The sequence below is a fragment of the Cyphomyrmex costatus genome, unplaced genomic scaffold, assembly GCF_001594065.2.
Source record: "Cyphomyrmex costatus isolate MS0001 unplaced genomic scaffold, Ccosl1.0 scaffold270, whole genome shotgun sequence".
Lineage (NCBI taxonomy): Eukaryota > Metazoa > Arthropoda > Insecta > Hymenoptera > Formicidae > Cyphomyrmex > Cyphomyrmex costatus.
Window position 1 is genome coordinate 117,154 of NW_017276800.1, and position 14,230 is coordinate 131,383.

Below are 14,230 nucleotides of genomic sequence, written 5' to 3' on the forward strand. Positions count from 1 at the left end.
TTTCTCAAATATTTTAATCTGTTCTTAAAAGTAACAGAGAAATTTTTGAAGTAATAAATGGACCATAGTCTTGTGTATACAATTCTTTTTGTGTATTTTAATAATAGTCTATTTGTATCAACTTTTATTAAAAATTAATTGCAGTAAAATTAGTATATTTTATTCAAAATGTTTTCTTTTTGTTAGTATAAGTTTAAAAAATTTATATACGTTTTACAGATATTTAATTAAGACGTTTTTATGAAATATATTTCTGTTAAAAAAGTGTATTTTTACTTTAACATCAATATTAACAAAATGTCAATGTTTGTACGTGTGTTCGTGTCGTGTGTGTATGTATGCTTGTATGATTAGAAATGTGATCTTCACATCTTGAAAAGAGAATGTGATTATATTTTTTACTTTCCGCAAAGAATGAGTAATAAAAATGTCACATTTTCCAATTTAACAGAACAATAGATTTCTATTATTATAGAAATATATACATTTATCTATTACATGTTATCATGTTTTTAAAACGACATTGAGACATTATAAGTGTAAAAGGATTAAAACAGTGCCATTATATTGCAAATAGTGATAGATTTCAAATATGTCACATTGCATATGACAAAGCTATTAAATTATTTCGAATATTGTTCGAAGCTAAAAGATTTCTGAAAATCTGAAAAATCTAGATCTTGAATATTTTGAAAATGTATCTTTTTTCTTTCGCAATATACGTTATTTTAATCCATTCTCAATTTTATATTAAAAAAGCAATTATAGACATTTATAATAGAAATCTATATAGAAAATAATTTTATTTTTGTAAATTTTAAATATTTCGAAAGACAAATTGGATGATTTGGTCTAATCCTCAGATTTTTTGTCTTAAATATATTAAAAATTTTAAATGTTTCAGACATTTCACATTTACAATTTAATACATTCAAAGAACTTTTAAGATTTTTCAAGCTTTCAGAATAACCAATTTTAAATAGTATATAATACTATAGTATATAATACTATATAGGAGCAATTTAGATCTCTTTATATGATCGAATAATTTCAAGAAAAGGATACCCATTATTAGAAATTATTGTATTAAATTACGATATTGCACATCTATTCTTCTAACGTTACGATCTTACATACAGTATTATCACAGAGACAAAGAGCTACGCGATTCTCTCTAGTGACATTTAAAACAAAAATATATTCTCGATTAGTTACATTTAGTTCAAAAGGAATAACTTTTCCAACGCCTGTACCATCCAATTTCAATTTGATTAAAACGCGTATTGAGAATAGACAATCCGATGAAAAATAACGCAAAGAACAAAGTCCATAATTGAAAGATCGGGGAAATGATAAGTAGAAGCACTGCCATCCCTAAAAATAAATTTTATCTTCTGTTATTATTTTCCACGAATAACAGGGAAAATTTTAATTACCTGTTAATATGCTCCAGAACCCGAACGCAATTCGCAACGGCAACGTTTTCGCCATCGGCCAGATCTGGGTGGAGAATGCCTTCCGTTCGTAGAATCCCTGCAGTGTCGTCTCTTTGTCGGACCATCTGTCCTCCAGCCACTTTCTCAAGGTTGAATCATCATATGCCGGTATATCCGCGGATGAAATTCGTTTTATATGAAAATGCACCTCCCTCGGGAACCTACCCTTAATCAAATCGATCTCGGACTGCGGTATATAGTCCGGATATGCTATCGTTAGATCATACACAGCATCGAGATAATTTGCGCGCTGAAGATGCTGGACTAAGTAGGCGAAGCCGGTCGTTTTCGGATGGAGAATATAGGTATAAAGCGGTAGGTGATGCTGCAAGGCGTATTTATCTGATTTCTCTTTGCTGCTCTTCGTCAAATCGGTGCCTTCGGGGAATATCAGCAGTTGTGAGCGGCTATCTAACGCGATCAGGTAATCAAGCGTACGCGACAATCGGCCCCGATCCTCTTCCCACCGTCGCGTTATATAAAGGAAACCATTCATTTGCATTATCCATCCTGTTATAGACACACGTGTTACAGACGTGTTACAGCGAAAAGAGCGCATACATATTATATTTTCGTAAATAATTGACGCTTCGTATATCGAGTTCGGGACGTTACCTGGGCCAGGAATATGTCGTATAGGATCCTTTAAAATAAATTTCAGCTTATGACAACCGACACTGGGCATACATGCTTGATACATCGCCGCCCATAAGAAGTTCCAATCCACCCTCGTTCTGTGGTTCATCACGAGCACGGCCGATTCATGAGGTGATATATGATCACCAGACACATAGATTTTTACACCGAACGCCTTCAACAGAGCCTAAAAAATATTTACAATCTTAGAATAAAGTCTAAGATTCCACAAAAGCGATAATATTAACAGAATTAATTAACGAATTTGAAATTTTATTTTAAAATATATATGTATATGTAATAAATAAACAATATATATATATATATAATAAAATAAAACTTTAGAAAATCTTTTCTTAAAAGTGTTTAAACGTTGGGAACATTTAAAATAATAAATTTAAAACAATAATACGTCTACGTATAAAATATATAGAGAACAGATAGAAATAATAAAATTGTAAAAAAATATCTCAAAATAAAAATTAGATTTTTACGAACAATTTTAAATTAATTCAATGTATTTTGTGCGAATCATTATTTATTATTAATTAAATCATAAATTCAATCTGTACAATTAAGAAGATTTGTAAATACTTACGGTAGGATAAAGTTCCCAGCATGAAAATAGAAGGTCTCCACATTTTCGAAATATCGGTGGACTAAACAATAACAATGGCAAGAGCGGGCAAGCGATAAATAAAAAACCTGCCGCTATACTACCATACCACAGAGCACAGTATAACGTACCACGCAAAAATCCGCGCATTACAGTCTGAGAGTGGGTATTCTGGAAATAATATGGAATACATCACATGAGAGCAAAAATATTAACAATCGTACACATCGTGGTTCGAGTCATGATTTGCGTCTATTCTCAGAGATCAAATATATGTTAGTAATAATGTCTCATCCGATATGCATAAAAAAATAAAGATTTAATTCCACATTTTTGCGATAAAAAAATAAAAATTATAAACATTGTTTCCGTAAAACTCACTTTTACATGTGTACCGTGCAATTGAAGCACCTTGTACGGGCATTGGATCTTGACTGTTTCCTTATGAAACTCTGTGTCTTTACTGGCTTCCTCCTGGTTCTATTAGAGGGGTTTCTCTTTTCTACCCCTTTCACCCTCGCTCTCTACCCAGCTTCTACCACCGAGCTAAAGGATGCTGTGTTGGACCATTATTGATCTGTTGAGCATAGAGGCTGTACAATCTCAACGAAGAGATTGGAAACATCAGTAACTGATATTTTAACTTACCTTTCTTATATAATTAATATATATTTTTATTCCACTTAGCTTTTTAATATCTAGATTTAATATACTTATTTTTCACATTGCTAAATATTTTATCATAAAAAAATACATTATACAAAAAATGTGTGTGTGTACACACACACACACACACACACACACACACACACACACACACACACACACACACACACACACACATTGTTTTACTATACATACTTGCAAATAAACTTATGTTTCTATGTAGGAGAGAAGAGGAGGAAAAGCAGGCGCGAGAGAGAGAGAGAGAGAGAGAGAGAGAGAGAGAGAGAGGGAGGGAGGGGGGAAGGAGGGAAAGAAAGAATGAAGAGCTCTCCAAAAGTTAGGAAAGAATCATAGTTATTGATGAAAATTCGTAATCATTTAATAATTACACTCAATAATATTTATCATGTTGTATCATTTATTAAGAAACAGACAATAGAAAGATAAAACCAACATAATAAATTTATAAGTCTATATAACGAATAGAATAAACCATGGTAGGCCCAATATTTATACAATAAAATGACAATTCTAAAATGTATTTCATCACAAAGTTATTTCCTAAAACATCCCGCGCCGCTTTGTGTATCTTTTTATCTCTGAAGACAAGTAATAGTTACTTTATACAGTTTCTGTATAAAAGTTCGTCCATAGTAAAACTGTGTATTGTGTATTTCCCTCCTTCTATAATTAGAATTACTCATAACTTTTTTCTTTTCCCGTCCTCAGCCGCGAATTTGTTATGTTCATCACGCGATTGAAGTATTTGTAATATATGGAATGGATACATTGTCAGATCTATAAAAATTAATGCGTCCGTTATTGGTATCTCGAGTACTTGACGAGAAGTTGACGAGCATCGCTCTGTATCTTTTCATCGTCTTTGCTCGTAACTGATAAGTCACAAATTTTCTCTAGTAACTGACAGGCTAGTTGATAGTTTCCCAGTGCTATGTAAGATTTACTTAAATACAGCTTGTTTTCCAAATTTACTTTGACCGAAAAGTCTTCTGCTTTCTGGAAGCTATTAATCGCATCTTCATACGAGGCACTTGGCGGCTCCGAAAATAATGTCGCAGCAATCTACATAAGAAAACAATCAGTCATAGTATTATGTAATCTACCTCACTATGTGTATTTTCTTTGAGTTACGAATTCTTCAGCAAATCTTAATTAATAATCAATCGCATGTAAACACTATCTTGAGAACTATCAAACTATGAAACATATACCTTTCTTTCTATCCAACCTAAGTTAGCCACCTCGTATTTGAATCTGCCGAGTAGATGATGCAGATCAGCATCATTTGGACATATCTCCAAGGCATTCATTACATGATCCTTGAAACGGTAACCATTTTTTATTTTCTCCGCTAGTGGCAAAAAGTCACCGTTTACACCTACAAGTATAGCACACCATTTGTGCAGATATGCATCTGGTGTAGTGAGAAGCTTTTCGCAAGCATCAATTCCTAAAATAATTCATTGCAAATGAGGTCTCTGTTAAATGAATGACTAACATAATACAAAATTAAGCATAATTTCAGTTATATACCTGCACAAATAACAGCTTGTTTTACATTTACGTCAGTGGTGCAATTTGAATATTTGTAACAGCTTCTGGCATATCTCCATACTATGTCTACACTATTTGGATACATGTCTACGAAATTTCGTAGTTCAAGGTAATCATTTTCTTCATGTCCACCTTGTTTGTGATGCTCATCGAAAATGGAAAGGTTTAATCCAGGGCAGGTGGCTTCAGTTGTCCTGCATCACTAAGCGTATAATCTTTTCCGTTTAAGTTTCGAGTTATAATTCCAGATAAAGACATAAAGCAAACTCAAATTTTAACATGCAATTATAATTTAAATAAAGCCTGTAGATTAAACTTGTATGTACAAGCAAAAAATCTTTGATATAAAATGATTGATTTGATGTGCAATAATGCTGCCCGCAACATTAAACTAAATTTACACTTTATAGTATGATAACGGCGATACACTTGAACGATAGAGATATTAAACTGACCTGTTTTCAATGTCACTTATACCATTTTCACTGTCCGAACAGTCGAAAAATTCTTCGTCGCCTGCCGTTGAAAAGCCATCTACATCGGTATCATTATCTGTTGTAGTGTATGTATGATCATTATCACGTTTAGAATTAAGCTTCTTCTTCTTTCTTTGCTGATTTTGTTGTGCTCTAAAAATGATAGACATTAGATATTAATGAGATTAAATTAAACAAAAACGCGTTAAGATGTTTCCAGAAAATATTTGTCTAAACTGTGTCCTTTCTAGATCCTCATCCTGATAAAAAAGATAGAAATATAAATGTGTTCTTTCAATCTGCTGATATTTTTAGACTTAAAAATTGTATAACGGAAAAATCATATATGTAATGTCTGGAAAAGAATTAAATTCAGAGTTTAATTTTTTAAGTTAGAAAAACAGAGGCAATTTTTTTGTATATATATATATATATATATAAATAAATATATAAATATATATAAACATCTGAATAAACTATTAGTATCTAATTAATCAGAATTAGCAGGAGTTGAATTAGATGAAATACTTTATTAGGAGCATTCCAAACCTTTTAAAATATCAATTAGCAAAGAACAGTGATTACTATTACCTCAATCTCTCTAATTCCGTTTGCAACTCGGTGAGACGACGATCAACTTCATCCAAATGGGCATTCTTCATGGTATGTTGTTTTTTTTTCTCCAATACCTTCTGATATATAAAAATACTAGCCGCACTTATGACGCCAATAGTCGCTCCGATAGCAGCGGCGATCAAATTAGTCTGTAACTGACTACTCATCTTGTTCAAGGAGGAGCTCCAACTGAATAGTCAGTGTTCTAGAAAACAGACACATTAAGTTGTACATTTCATTTGGTAAACAGAAATATACAATTTGCTCGAGAGTACAATTGAGATTTTAATTCATCGATTGATCAATCGTATTATGTACAAAGGAAACTTTACTCCATAAAAGATCAATTTATACATAATGTAATTGATCAATTAATTAAAAAACTTGTCTACAAGTACTTTTTATTTGATGACAAATTGACGCAAGCACCATTCTATCTTTGTTACTTTCTGGAGTATCAAGAATAAAATGTTTGTCAATTTGTAAATTTTATTCGGTGTACCTACGTATTATTTTATCTTTGTTTAATATTCGGTAAAGTGTTTGAATGTGACCTGAAGAGAAAGTATCTCTATGTTGACATTGAGATGTAAGTACGTACCGCTTGTGAATTTGAGTGATTTTATCGAACGTCACGAACCTCCGCCTGGGTATGATGTATCATGATCCGATCGTATGTTATCACGCGATGAAACCACTAGGATTTCATCCGTGGTCTCGACGATCTCGAGACGTGTCCTCACTCGACAAACTTCTTGGCAAAGTCAATTAGGCATCCAATTAGTTCGTGCTGTGTCGAGAGAACTATCTCGATGCCACGTGCTATTTAATGCTATTTTTCCTCACGGCAGCGTAGACGTAGTGACAATATACATATGTATGTATCGCAGCTTGAAGGGCGAACGTGACAAACGGCTCACGAGATAATTCATTACATCATTATCTTTCTTCTCTCTCTTCCTTCTCAAGTTTTATATGGTGGCACATTGACCCTCCACACGTCTGTAGCCTCAATGGCCTCAATTCTCAATTAAACCTTTAGGATCACTATTTTCCCTCGTCTTTCTTTCGTCTCTTGGCATATCTTTCCTAATTTTTTCTTTTCACTTACTTTAGACGGATCAATTTCTCCCAATCAAGGAAATTTAGTTGTAAATATCTATCTCTGACGCGCGAATACCGGCTGGCGCGAACATCCGTGTCGCCAACCTCGAGAATTCCTGCAAGTCATCGCTGCCAAATGAGAGTCGCGTCGATAAGTTACCGCTATGATACTTATCTTTCGATTGTCGTTATCGAACTTATCGAGTGATTAGAACAGGGATATATATGATGGATTTATGTAGTACATACATATGTATACACATAAATCTCTCTCTATATATTAGAATTATAAAAATGTATATTTATATCTAAACTTGGTAATTATTCAATCTAACCCTCATCAACTTCAATATTGAAGATCTTTTCTCTAGAATTCTAGATATACAAGAGAATCTTAATTACAATTATAATTGTAATATATATATATTATATAACAAACATTAATTTGATTCAAATAAAGAAAATTTCTCTGTGGTCATATATTTTATTATACAGTATCTTTTTATATACTACAAAAACTTAGGCATTTACAGAGAATATTCTGTATACAAGCAGTTTTTATAAAATTCAACGTGCATAAAAAATACAAAGACTAATTCAAGAAAATTGTATGCAAATAATTCTTTTTAAAAATTCATATACATTTAAGTGTATATATATTTGAAGACAGGAGAAACCGTTTCCAAACTGTTCTTATCGCTATAAAGCAAAATTCTTTTTACATTTTTTATACATTATCTAACTAATAATATTAAAAAACTTGATTTATTCGCGTCGCAGATTCTCCAGTCTAGCTTGCAAATCTGCATCAGCATCTGCAAGATTGCCTCCACCTTCCTCATTACCCGCCGCAGCAGCTACCGGTTGCTTAGAACCGGCTACACTTAGCGATCCAGATGCTTGCGGTAGTCCAGAGAGTTGATCTGTCAACTGTAGACCCAGCTCATCCAATACCTGTGCTACTACAGCATCACTAGAAAAATAAAATGCGGTATATATATATATATATAATTTTATCTATAATTTAAACTTTACATTTACTTAAAGATCCAATAATTTAAGCAATGAAATAAAGACCTTATTTCATATATATTTAGGCCAATATTCATAGTTCATTCTTATATTTAAAACTGTTTTAAGTACAGTTTTAAGCTGTCAAAATCAATCAAGAATTGATAAGGCATTACTTAAATAAAAATGGAGAGAATGTACCTACTATAGAATTTATGTATATTCTTAAAACAAAATTTGATACCTTTCTTCTTCATCTCCCTCATCTTCCATCGCATCATCTATTGCATCATTCATGATTTCTTCCTTCATATCCATTATTTCTGATTGCTTTTCAAATTCTTGTAATATTTTTTGTATTTGAGGTAAATTTAATTGTCTATAAAAAATAGAAATAAGGAATAGAGATTAGCTGATATTCAAAAAATACATATGCTAAATAAATAATTATAAGTAATTAGTAATTATATTAGTTAAAATAAGTATAAGTAAAAACAAAATTATTGATTTCAAATTAAACTTAATATACCTCCCCGGTCAAGAACAAATTTGAGCTATACTAGAGTTGTTAGAAATATATATATAAATTTATTATAATAATAATACCGGTATATACGGAAAGTTTCGACTTCACAGAGTCCTCAACAGCCGCAACCGAATTCTTAAAATTAATTTAGTATATTTTGCGAAGAATATCACAAGTTGGCGTTTCGTCCCGGCTTCCACTACTGGACTCATTACACTACATTACCACTACATTACCTTACTGATGAGTCCAGTAGTGGAAGCCGGGACGAAACGCCAACTTGTGATATTCTTCGCAATATACTAAATTAATTTTAAGAATTCGGTTGTGGCTGTTGAGGACTCTGTGAAGTCGAAACTTTCCGTATATACCGGTATTATTATTATAATAAATTTATATATATATTTCTAACAACTAGTATAACTCAAATTTATTCTTGACCGGGGAGGTATATTAAGTTTAATTTGAAAAAATTCATTTGAGCGGATATTATAATTTAATTTAGTAAAATTATTGATACATTGATAAATCATAGTACACTTACTTGTTCATATTTTGCATCGCTTTTGTCACTCCTTTCATAGCCTGTGTCATTGTGTTCTGAGAACGTAGGGTTTGTATTTTTAGAGATACAGCTTGAATATTCGCTTTCATTAGCATAAACTTCTTCACATAACGCCTTGTTCTAACCAGATCTTTAGCCATAATTTTTACAGCATCCTATAATTATAATTTGAAAAAGATTATAATAAAATATTGTATAAATAGCAATTAAATAGAAATTGTAGATTACCATTTGTCCATCTTTTGCAAGTTTCTTTATATCTGCTATAATTTTCTTTTCCTGTTGTTCCATTCTCACTCTCTCTCTGTCTAAATCCCGCATCGCTTTGTTCAATGCCCTTTGATTCTTCCTGAGCATTTCTTCAGGAGTAATACGCTTGCCAAATAGCCACTCCATGGTGCTGAAAAGCCATAATATATCAAATATAAATAAAATATAAATTGGCAGGTGTTATACAAATTTTATATATGTTATATACAAATATATATATAAATATAAAACATATTTCGGTAATCATACAGTTTAGCTACAATACCTCAAAAATCAATAAAATTAGGCTTGTTCACATTAAATGAGAGAATTTGACAGAATAAGCCGCAACGCGAACTGATTATGAGATATTAAGCGTTAAAGTTGATTATGGAGGTTAGAAAAACTGTCATACCGACTAAGTAGTATTATAAATATGCCTTCTTTATAGGTGCTTTCCAACAAGTGACACAAATGACATAGTGTATCAATATATCCTTGTTGTTCACCAATGTTAAACAAGGATGAGATGATCACCGTGTTCATGTACTGTGTCATTTGTTGGAAGGCACACTATGTTTTGTGACCTCTTGCGCATACGTTTAGACATTATTCCGTACAATAGAATGCACAAAATTTAAAATCAAATAAAAAAAATTGATTAGTCACTCATGCAACATTTCTATTATATATAGTTCTATTTCAAATAACTCATGTAGCCAGTGGGGTGTGCAGATAATAGGGCTTATTGGTTCAGGACGGCATAGCCGAAAAAGTAAACATATTACTCATGTCTCATGTTTCAAAAGACACACCTTGTTAAAATCGCAATTGACACTCGTTACAGTTGCAAATGTTTTCCTATGTAGATGATCGCACTACGCTATTGCCATATCAATTCAATTTCACATACAAATTATTCGCGTGAGTACTTTCAAACTTCGAGAGGAATACTCAACAAAATATACTGCACTTTATGAACCATAAACTTTGCAGGCAACCGAAAACATGACACTGTATTCTCTGCGTTAAATTTTATCCACGTTTTGTAGTGTGAAGAAACTCATTCCTTAGATTGCAATATCTTCAAAATATATTGCCTGTTATTTAGACGATGACGCATAAATATGAGAACCATGAAATCTGTGACGTTACCAGATGTCCCGGCGTTGGTGCGTATCTCGTTCTAGCACTTCTAGCTATCGAGAAATTTTCGCGTTACCTCAGGCGATACCGAGAATGACATCACGAGTGGTGTCAGCGCTTTTTTGACAATTCACATTTCATATGGTAACCAATAACTACGAGCTAAGAAGTAATTGGATATACTGGATTGGATACTTTGCTCGAGATTATTCTTCGTACAGCGCAGGAAAAAAAAAACGAGACACACGCCATATTGTGTGTATGACCGTCGATCTGCGAGATTTGATATCATGGCAAATACAAAGTATTTAGAAATTTAAATATTAAAATTATATTAATATTGAAATAAAACGTAATTGCGAATTTCATATAAATATAATAATCATAAATACGTTAATTTAATTTTAATTATATTGAAACAATGTTGTTAGAAAGAAATAAATGGAAAATATAAGAGAACATGCAAATAAGTTTTGATATAGTTTTATCTACAAATTCAAATTAAATAAATATTACTAATCTCAATGATTGTATATACGTGAGATTATATTAATTAAAAAATTTTTTTAAGAGAGAAAAAAGAAATAGTTCGATTCCAACAATTCTTTATATTAAAAGATGCAAAATGAAAAATATAATATGTACATACTTGTATACAACATATAAGAGTTGTCCCATTTTAAAAAGCAAACCCAGATATATATAACTTCAGAGTTTTATAAAAAAATTTTTAATCTCTTAAATAAAACCATCATTTCTCTCTTTCTTATATATATATATATTTTTTTTCTTCCCCTCTAATTATCTTTCCAAAGTTATTAAGTGTTCCAAAGTTATTGACTTGTAAAACAGGACACTGAATATTGGACAAACAGTAAATTTATTAGATATCGTAAATGTATAAAATTTGCATATATAACTTGCATCTTGTGAAAAAGCATGGTATATATGTAGATGATTTATTTACGCAAATAAATTGATATTCGGTAAAAGAAGAAGTAGGTTCCATAAAATGTTCACTACAACTGTTAGTTTTAATTGCCCTTTTCCTCTTTATTTTACAAGTATTCATTTTAATCCCACGTTTTTATCCGAAGTTCCGGTTCAAGAATTGACCAATTCGGTGAATGTTTTTCACTAGATAGCCAATTGAAGTCGTCGATGTAGTTCCAATTGTTAATCTTTGGATCAAGGCCGGCTAGATTAAAGTGACTTGTTTGATCTTCGTAAGACCAGTTGTAAGGTGCTACACGTATCTTCGTACAATCCTCTATGATCGCCCTACTTGTGACATGTAAATAAATGGTACAGTCCGTCGATGAATGTAATCGCAGCTGCTGACATGCAAAAGCAAATATACAATCACTGCAGTCGTGCACATAAACGGAAGATGTCACTGGTCCGACTAATACAGTGCATTGTTTCAGGTTTACCATATGCAGGGTGCTCGGTGTACCATATATCCTTATAGTACAGCGAATCAGATCGGAAAGTAGAATATCATTCTTATTTACATTCTCGGCATCCAACACTATACGTTCGTTTACCTTGCCCAGGAGCATGCAGGCACTATCTCCGTACTTGCTCGACAATTTATTGTTTTGCTTAGTCGAGCCGTTCACAATACTCTCAGATATCTTGAGATCTTTCAAGCCGTCTGTGATGTCGAGCCCCTTATCAGAGGGCTTCTTTACGATTCTACGATTTTTAAAGCCAAACTTCTTTTTAGGCAAAAGTTTCATCTCCAATTCGGAAGCTTGGTTCTCTAACGATTGTAAATTTTCTTGCGCGCGTCTTATGTCGTAAACTTTTAGAAACATTTTAGATTGTGACAAATAGTTTTTAAGTAGTTGGATCTCCTTATTTGACTTCTCAAAGATTCCTGGTAACGCTGAGGACGGCGTGCTGGGTGCATCGTCTAGCATATCCTTGATCTTCTTACAAGAAGAGTAGAACATATCCTTAAAGTAGCTGCTTTGCTCGGATTCTACGGCGAGCAATTGTCGTTCTTCTCTTCGCCTTTCGATAACATTTTTTCGTTCCCGATCCCTTTTTGTGATACGATCTGGCAAACTTTCTTCTATAAACTCCGTAGGATCCATTTTAGTTAATGCTATTTCTTAGTATCGTAACTGCCTTGAGCTTCAAACTTCTTCAAACCTTCGTTTGACCTTCCTTGGTTCATATATTGATCACTTTTTTTCTTATATTGTGGGAAGAAAAGATTATGTTTTTCTGATGAATATGGAGGAAGATGCTGAAATACAAAAAATTATATCATTTTTACTTACATTTCTAAGTAAAAATGTAACTTTTGTGAAATGTTTTGTAAAATTATTTTTATAATGTTCAGTAAATATCGTTGATTATTTTCTTTACTGAAAAATATATCATACAATTGAGGAGAAAAATATTGCTACCAGCACTCATATAAAAGTAATAAAAAAACATTTCTATTATTAGCTTGACAATTACATAATTACGATTACCCTTTTAAGATCTTCTTCGTCGGTCTTAACAACATTAAATAAAGCGTTTCCTACTCCACCGCCAATAGCTACCGCCGCTATGGTAATTCCGATAATTCTCAACGCCATGAAGATTTAATGCTCATTGCTCTCCTCTGTCCAGGTCTTGGAATCAAACGTCCTCAAATGATCACTACCAGACAACTGTTCTCCGATAGTGTAGTAACCTTCCAGTATTCTTGGAAAACGTTGATGCATGTAATATCTAAAATCTAATGTGCATGAAACATAGAGAAATCAATGTATTGATCTAATCAAGAAGTTTGTTTTAGGCTACATTTATACCGTGTGCTTAGTCCACGACCTATACGATAGGTGTCTTTGTTTAACCTACAGAATAAACAAGGACATCTATTGTATAGGCCGCGGCCTAAATGCACGGTGTAAACGTAGCCTTATTTAATTGAACTTCTTGCATGGTTTAACTTCTTCCTTGTTTTTCACATTGAAGAGAAAAGGAGAAAAGAGGTGAACCATGCAAGAAGTTCCACCAAAAAGAACAGAACTAATGCATTCACACAGAAAAATCTCGACAATCTGTCCATATTTATTGCCAGACACTAAATATAGAAAGTAACTGAGAGATCCTCTTTTCAAGCTATACTCTTTTGCCGTTTCTCTATTAACGCGTTGTTGTGTTTGTTTTATATCAAACATATAAAGCATAATCTATTATAGAATAAGTCTGAATTAAAATTATTCGAGAATACCGGATGGTAGTAACGTAACTTTAGGTGGAGCAGTTTAGGAACGGAGGCGAGGTTCTATAGGCTAAGCGGAGCAATTCACCTTGCGAAGTCTCCAGGCGACGCCAAAATCCGTACGATACCAACAATAGTGTTGCCTCGAAGAGAATGACTACTTTGAGACTTTTCTTGATGATTCGGTCAAAGCCCAATTTCGGTCGTTTCGTGATCATGCTATAGTGAAACGGGAAAGATTTCCTAAAATGGAAATCATCAATACTGCGGGATACGGAACTCGTAACGAAATATCGCGCAACACCGTGATTTAACGCGTA

The 14,230-nt window shown here is 32.7% G+C and overlaps 4 protein-coding genes across 6 annotated transcripts; all 4 read right to left on the reverse strand.

The window, feature by feature from the left end:
* Window positions 1–1,183: 1,183 nt before the first annotated feature.
* On the reverse strand, window positions 1,184–3,302 carry LOC108774680 (lysocardiolipin acyltransferase 1). The gene is made up of 5 exons (XM_018540835.1): window positions 3,130–3,302; window positions 2,731–2,919; window positions 2,112–2,319; window positions 1,437–2,006; window positions 1,184–1,374 (listed from the first exon to the last, which is right to left on the reverse strand). The coding sequence occupies exons 2-5, from the start codon at window positions 2,896–2,898 to the stop codon at window positions 1,223–1,225; spliced, it is 1,098 nt and encodes a 365-aa protein (XP_018396337.1). The 5' UTR covers window positions 2,899–2,919; window positions 3,130–3,302; the 3' UTR covers window positions 1,184–1,222.
* Window positions 3,303–3,831: 529 nt separating this feature from the next.
* Window positions 3,832–7,275, reverse strand: LOC108774670 (regulator of microtubule dynamics protein 1). The gene is made up of 6 exons (XM_018540823.1): window positions 6,682–7,275; window positions 6,057–6,285; window positions 5,445–5,618; window positions 4,969–5,183; window positions 4,647–4,885; window positions 3,832–4,497 (listed from the first exon to the last, which is right to left on the reverse strand). The coding sequence occupies exons 2-6, from the start codon at window positions 6,245–6,247 to the stop codon at window positions 4,234–4,236; spliced, it is 1,083 nt and encodes a 360-aa protein (XP_018396325.1). The 5' UTR covers window positions 6,248–6,285; window positions 6,682–7,275; the 3' UTR covers window positions 3,832–4,233.
* Window positions 7,276–7,803: 528 nt separating this feature from the next.
* On the reverse strand, window positions 7,804–10,903 carry Vps2 (vacuolar protein sorting 2). 3 transcript variants are annotated; one of them, XM_018540831.1, is made up of 5 exons: window positions 10,691–10,903; window positions 9,515–9,686; window positions 9,266–9,441; window positions 8,440–8,574; window positions 7,804–8,157 (listed from the first exon to the last, which is right to left on the reverse strand). In XM_018540831.1, exons 2-5 carry the CDS (start codon window positions 9,680–9,682, stop codon window positions 7,950–7,952), a joined length of 687 nt encoding a protein of 228 aa, XP_018396333.1. In that variant the 5' UTR covers window positions 9,683–9,686; window positions 10,691–10,903; the 3' UTR covers window positions 7,804–7,949. The 3 variants fall into 3 exon arrangements, with proteins under 3 accessions (XP_018396333.1, XP_018396331.1, XP_018396332.1); XM_018540829.1 differs by lacking the exon at window positions 10,691–10,903 and adding an exon at window positions 10,351–10,662; XM_018540830.1 differs by lacking the exon at window positions 10,691–10,903 and adding an exon at window positions 9,822–9,903.
* A 794-nt stretch (window positions 10,904–11,697) lies between these two features.
* Window positions 11,698–14,205, reverse strand: TBCC (Tubulin-binding cofactor C). Its single transcript, XM_018540822.1, has 3 exons — window positions 13,999–14,205; window positions 13,171–13,421; window positions 11,698–12,938 (listed from the first exon to the last, which is right to left on the reverse strand). Exon 3 carries the CDS (start codon window positions 12,781–12,783, stop codon window positions 11,755–11,757), a length of 1,029 nt encoding a protein of 342 aa, XP_018396324.1. The 5' UTR covers window positions 12,784–12,938; window positions 13,171–13,421; window positions 13,999–14,205; the 3' UTR covers window positions 11,698–11,754.
* Window positions 14,206–14,230: the final 25 nt, after the last annotated feature.

What these genes read in the sequence shown, in the direction of transcription:
- LOC108774670 (XM_018540823.1), bottom strand. Translation starts at nt 6,247, where the DNA reads ATGAGTAGTCAGTTACAGACTAATTTGATCGCCGCTGCTATCGGAGCG. An exon ending in ATAAGTGACATTGAAAACAG is followed by an intron (nt 5,184 to 5,444) that starts GTCAGTTTAATA and finishes TTAGTGATGCAG; the next exon opens with GACAACTGAAGCCACCTGCC. An exon ending in TAGGTTGGATAGAAAGAAAG is followed by an intron (nt 4,498 to 4,646) that starts GTATATGTTTCA and finishes TTTCTTATGTAG; the next exon opens with ATTGCTGCGACATTATTTTC.
- TBCC (XM_018540822.1), bottom strand. Translation starts at nt 12,783, where the DNA reads ATGGATCCTACGGAGTTTATAGAAGAAAGTTTGCCAGATCGTATCACA.
- Vps2 (XM_018540831.1), bottom strand. Translation starts at nt 9,682, where the DNA reads ATGGAGTGGCTATTTGGCAAGCGTATTACTCCTGAAGAAATGCTCAGG. An exon ending in GCGATGCAAAATATGAACAA is followed by an intron (nt 8,575 to 9,265) that starts GTAAGTGTACTA and finishes TATTTTTTATAG; the next exon opens with ACAATTAAATTTACCTCAAA. An exon ending in GAGGGAGATGAAGAAGAAAG is followed by an intron (nt 8,158 to 8,439) that starts GTATCAAATTTT and finishes TTATTTTTCTAG; the next exon opens with TGATGCTGTAGTAGCACAGG.
- LOC108774680 (XM_018540835.1), bottom strand. Translation starts at nt 2,898, where the DNA reads ATGCGCGGATTTTTGCGTGGTACGTTATACTGTGCTCTGTGGTATGGT. An exon ending in GCTGGGAACTTTATCCTACC is followed by an intron (nt 2,320 to 2,730) that starts GTAAGTATTTAC and finishes AATATTTTTTAG; the next exon opens with GCTCTGTTGAAGGCGTTCGG. An exon ending in GTTCTGGAGCATATTAACAG is followed by an intron (nt 1,375 to 1,436) that starts GTAATTAAAATT and finishes ATTTATTTTTAG; the next exon opens with GGATGGCAGTGCTTCTACTT.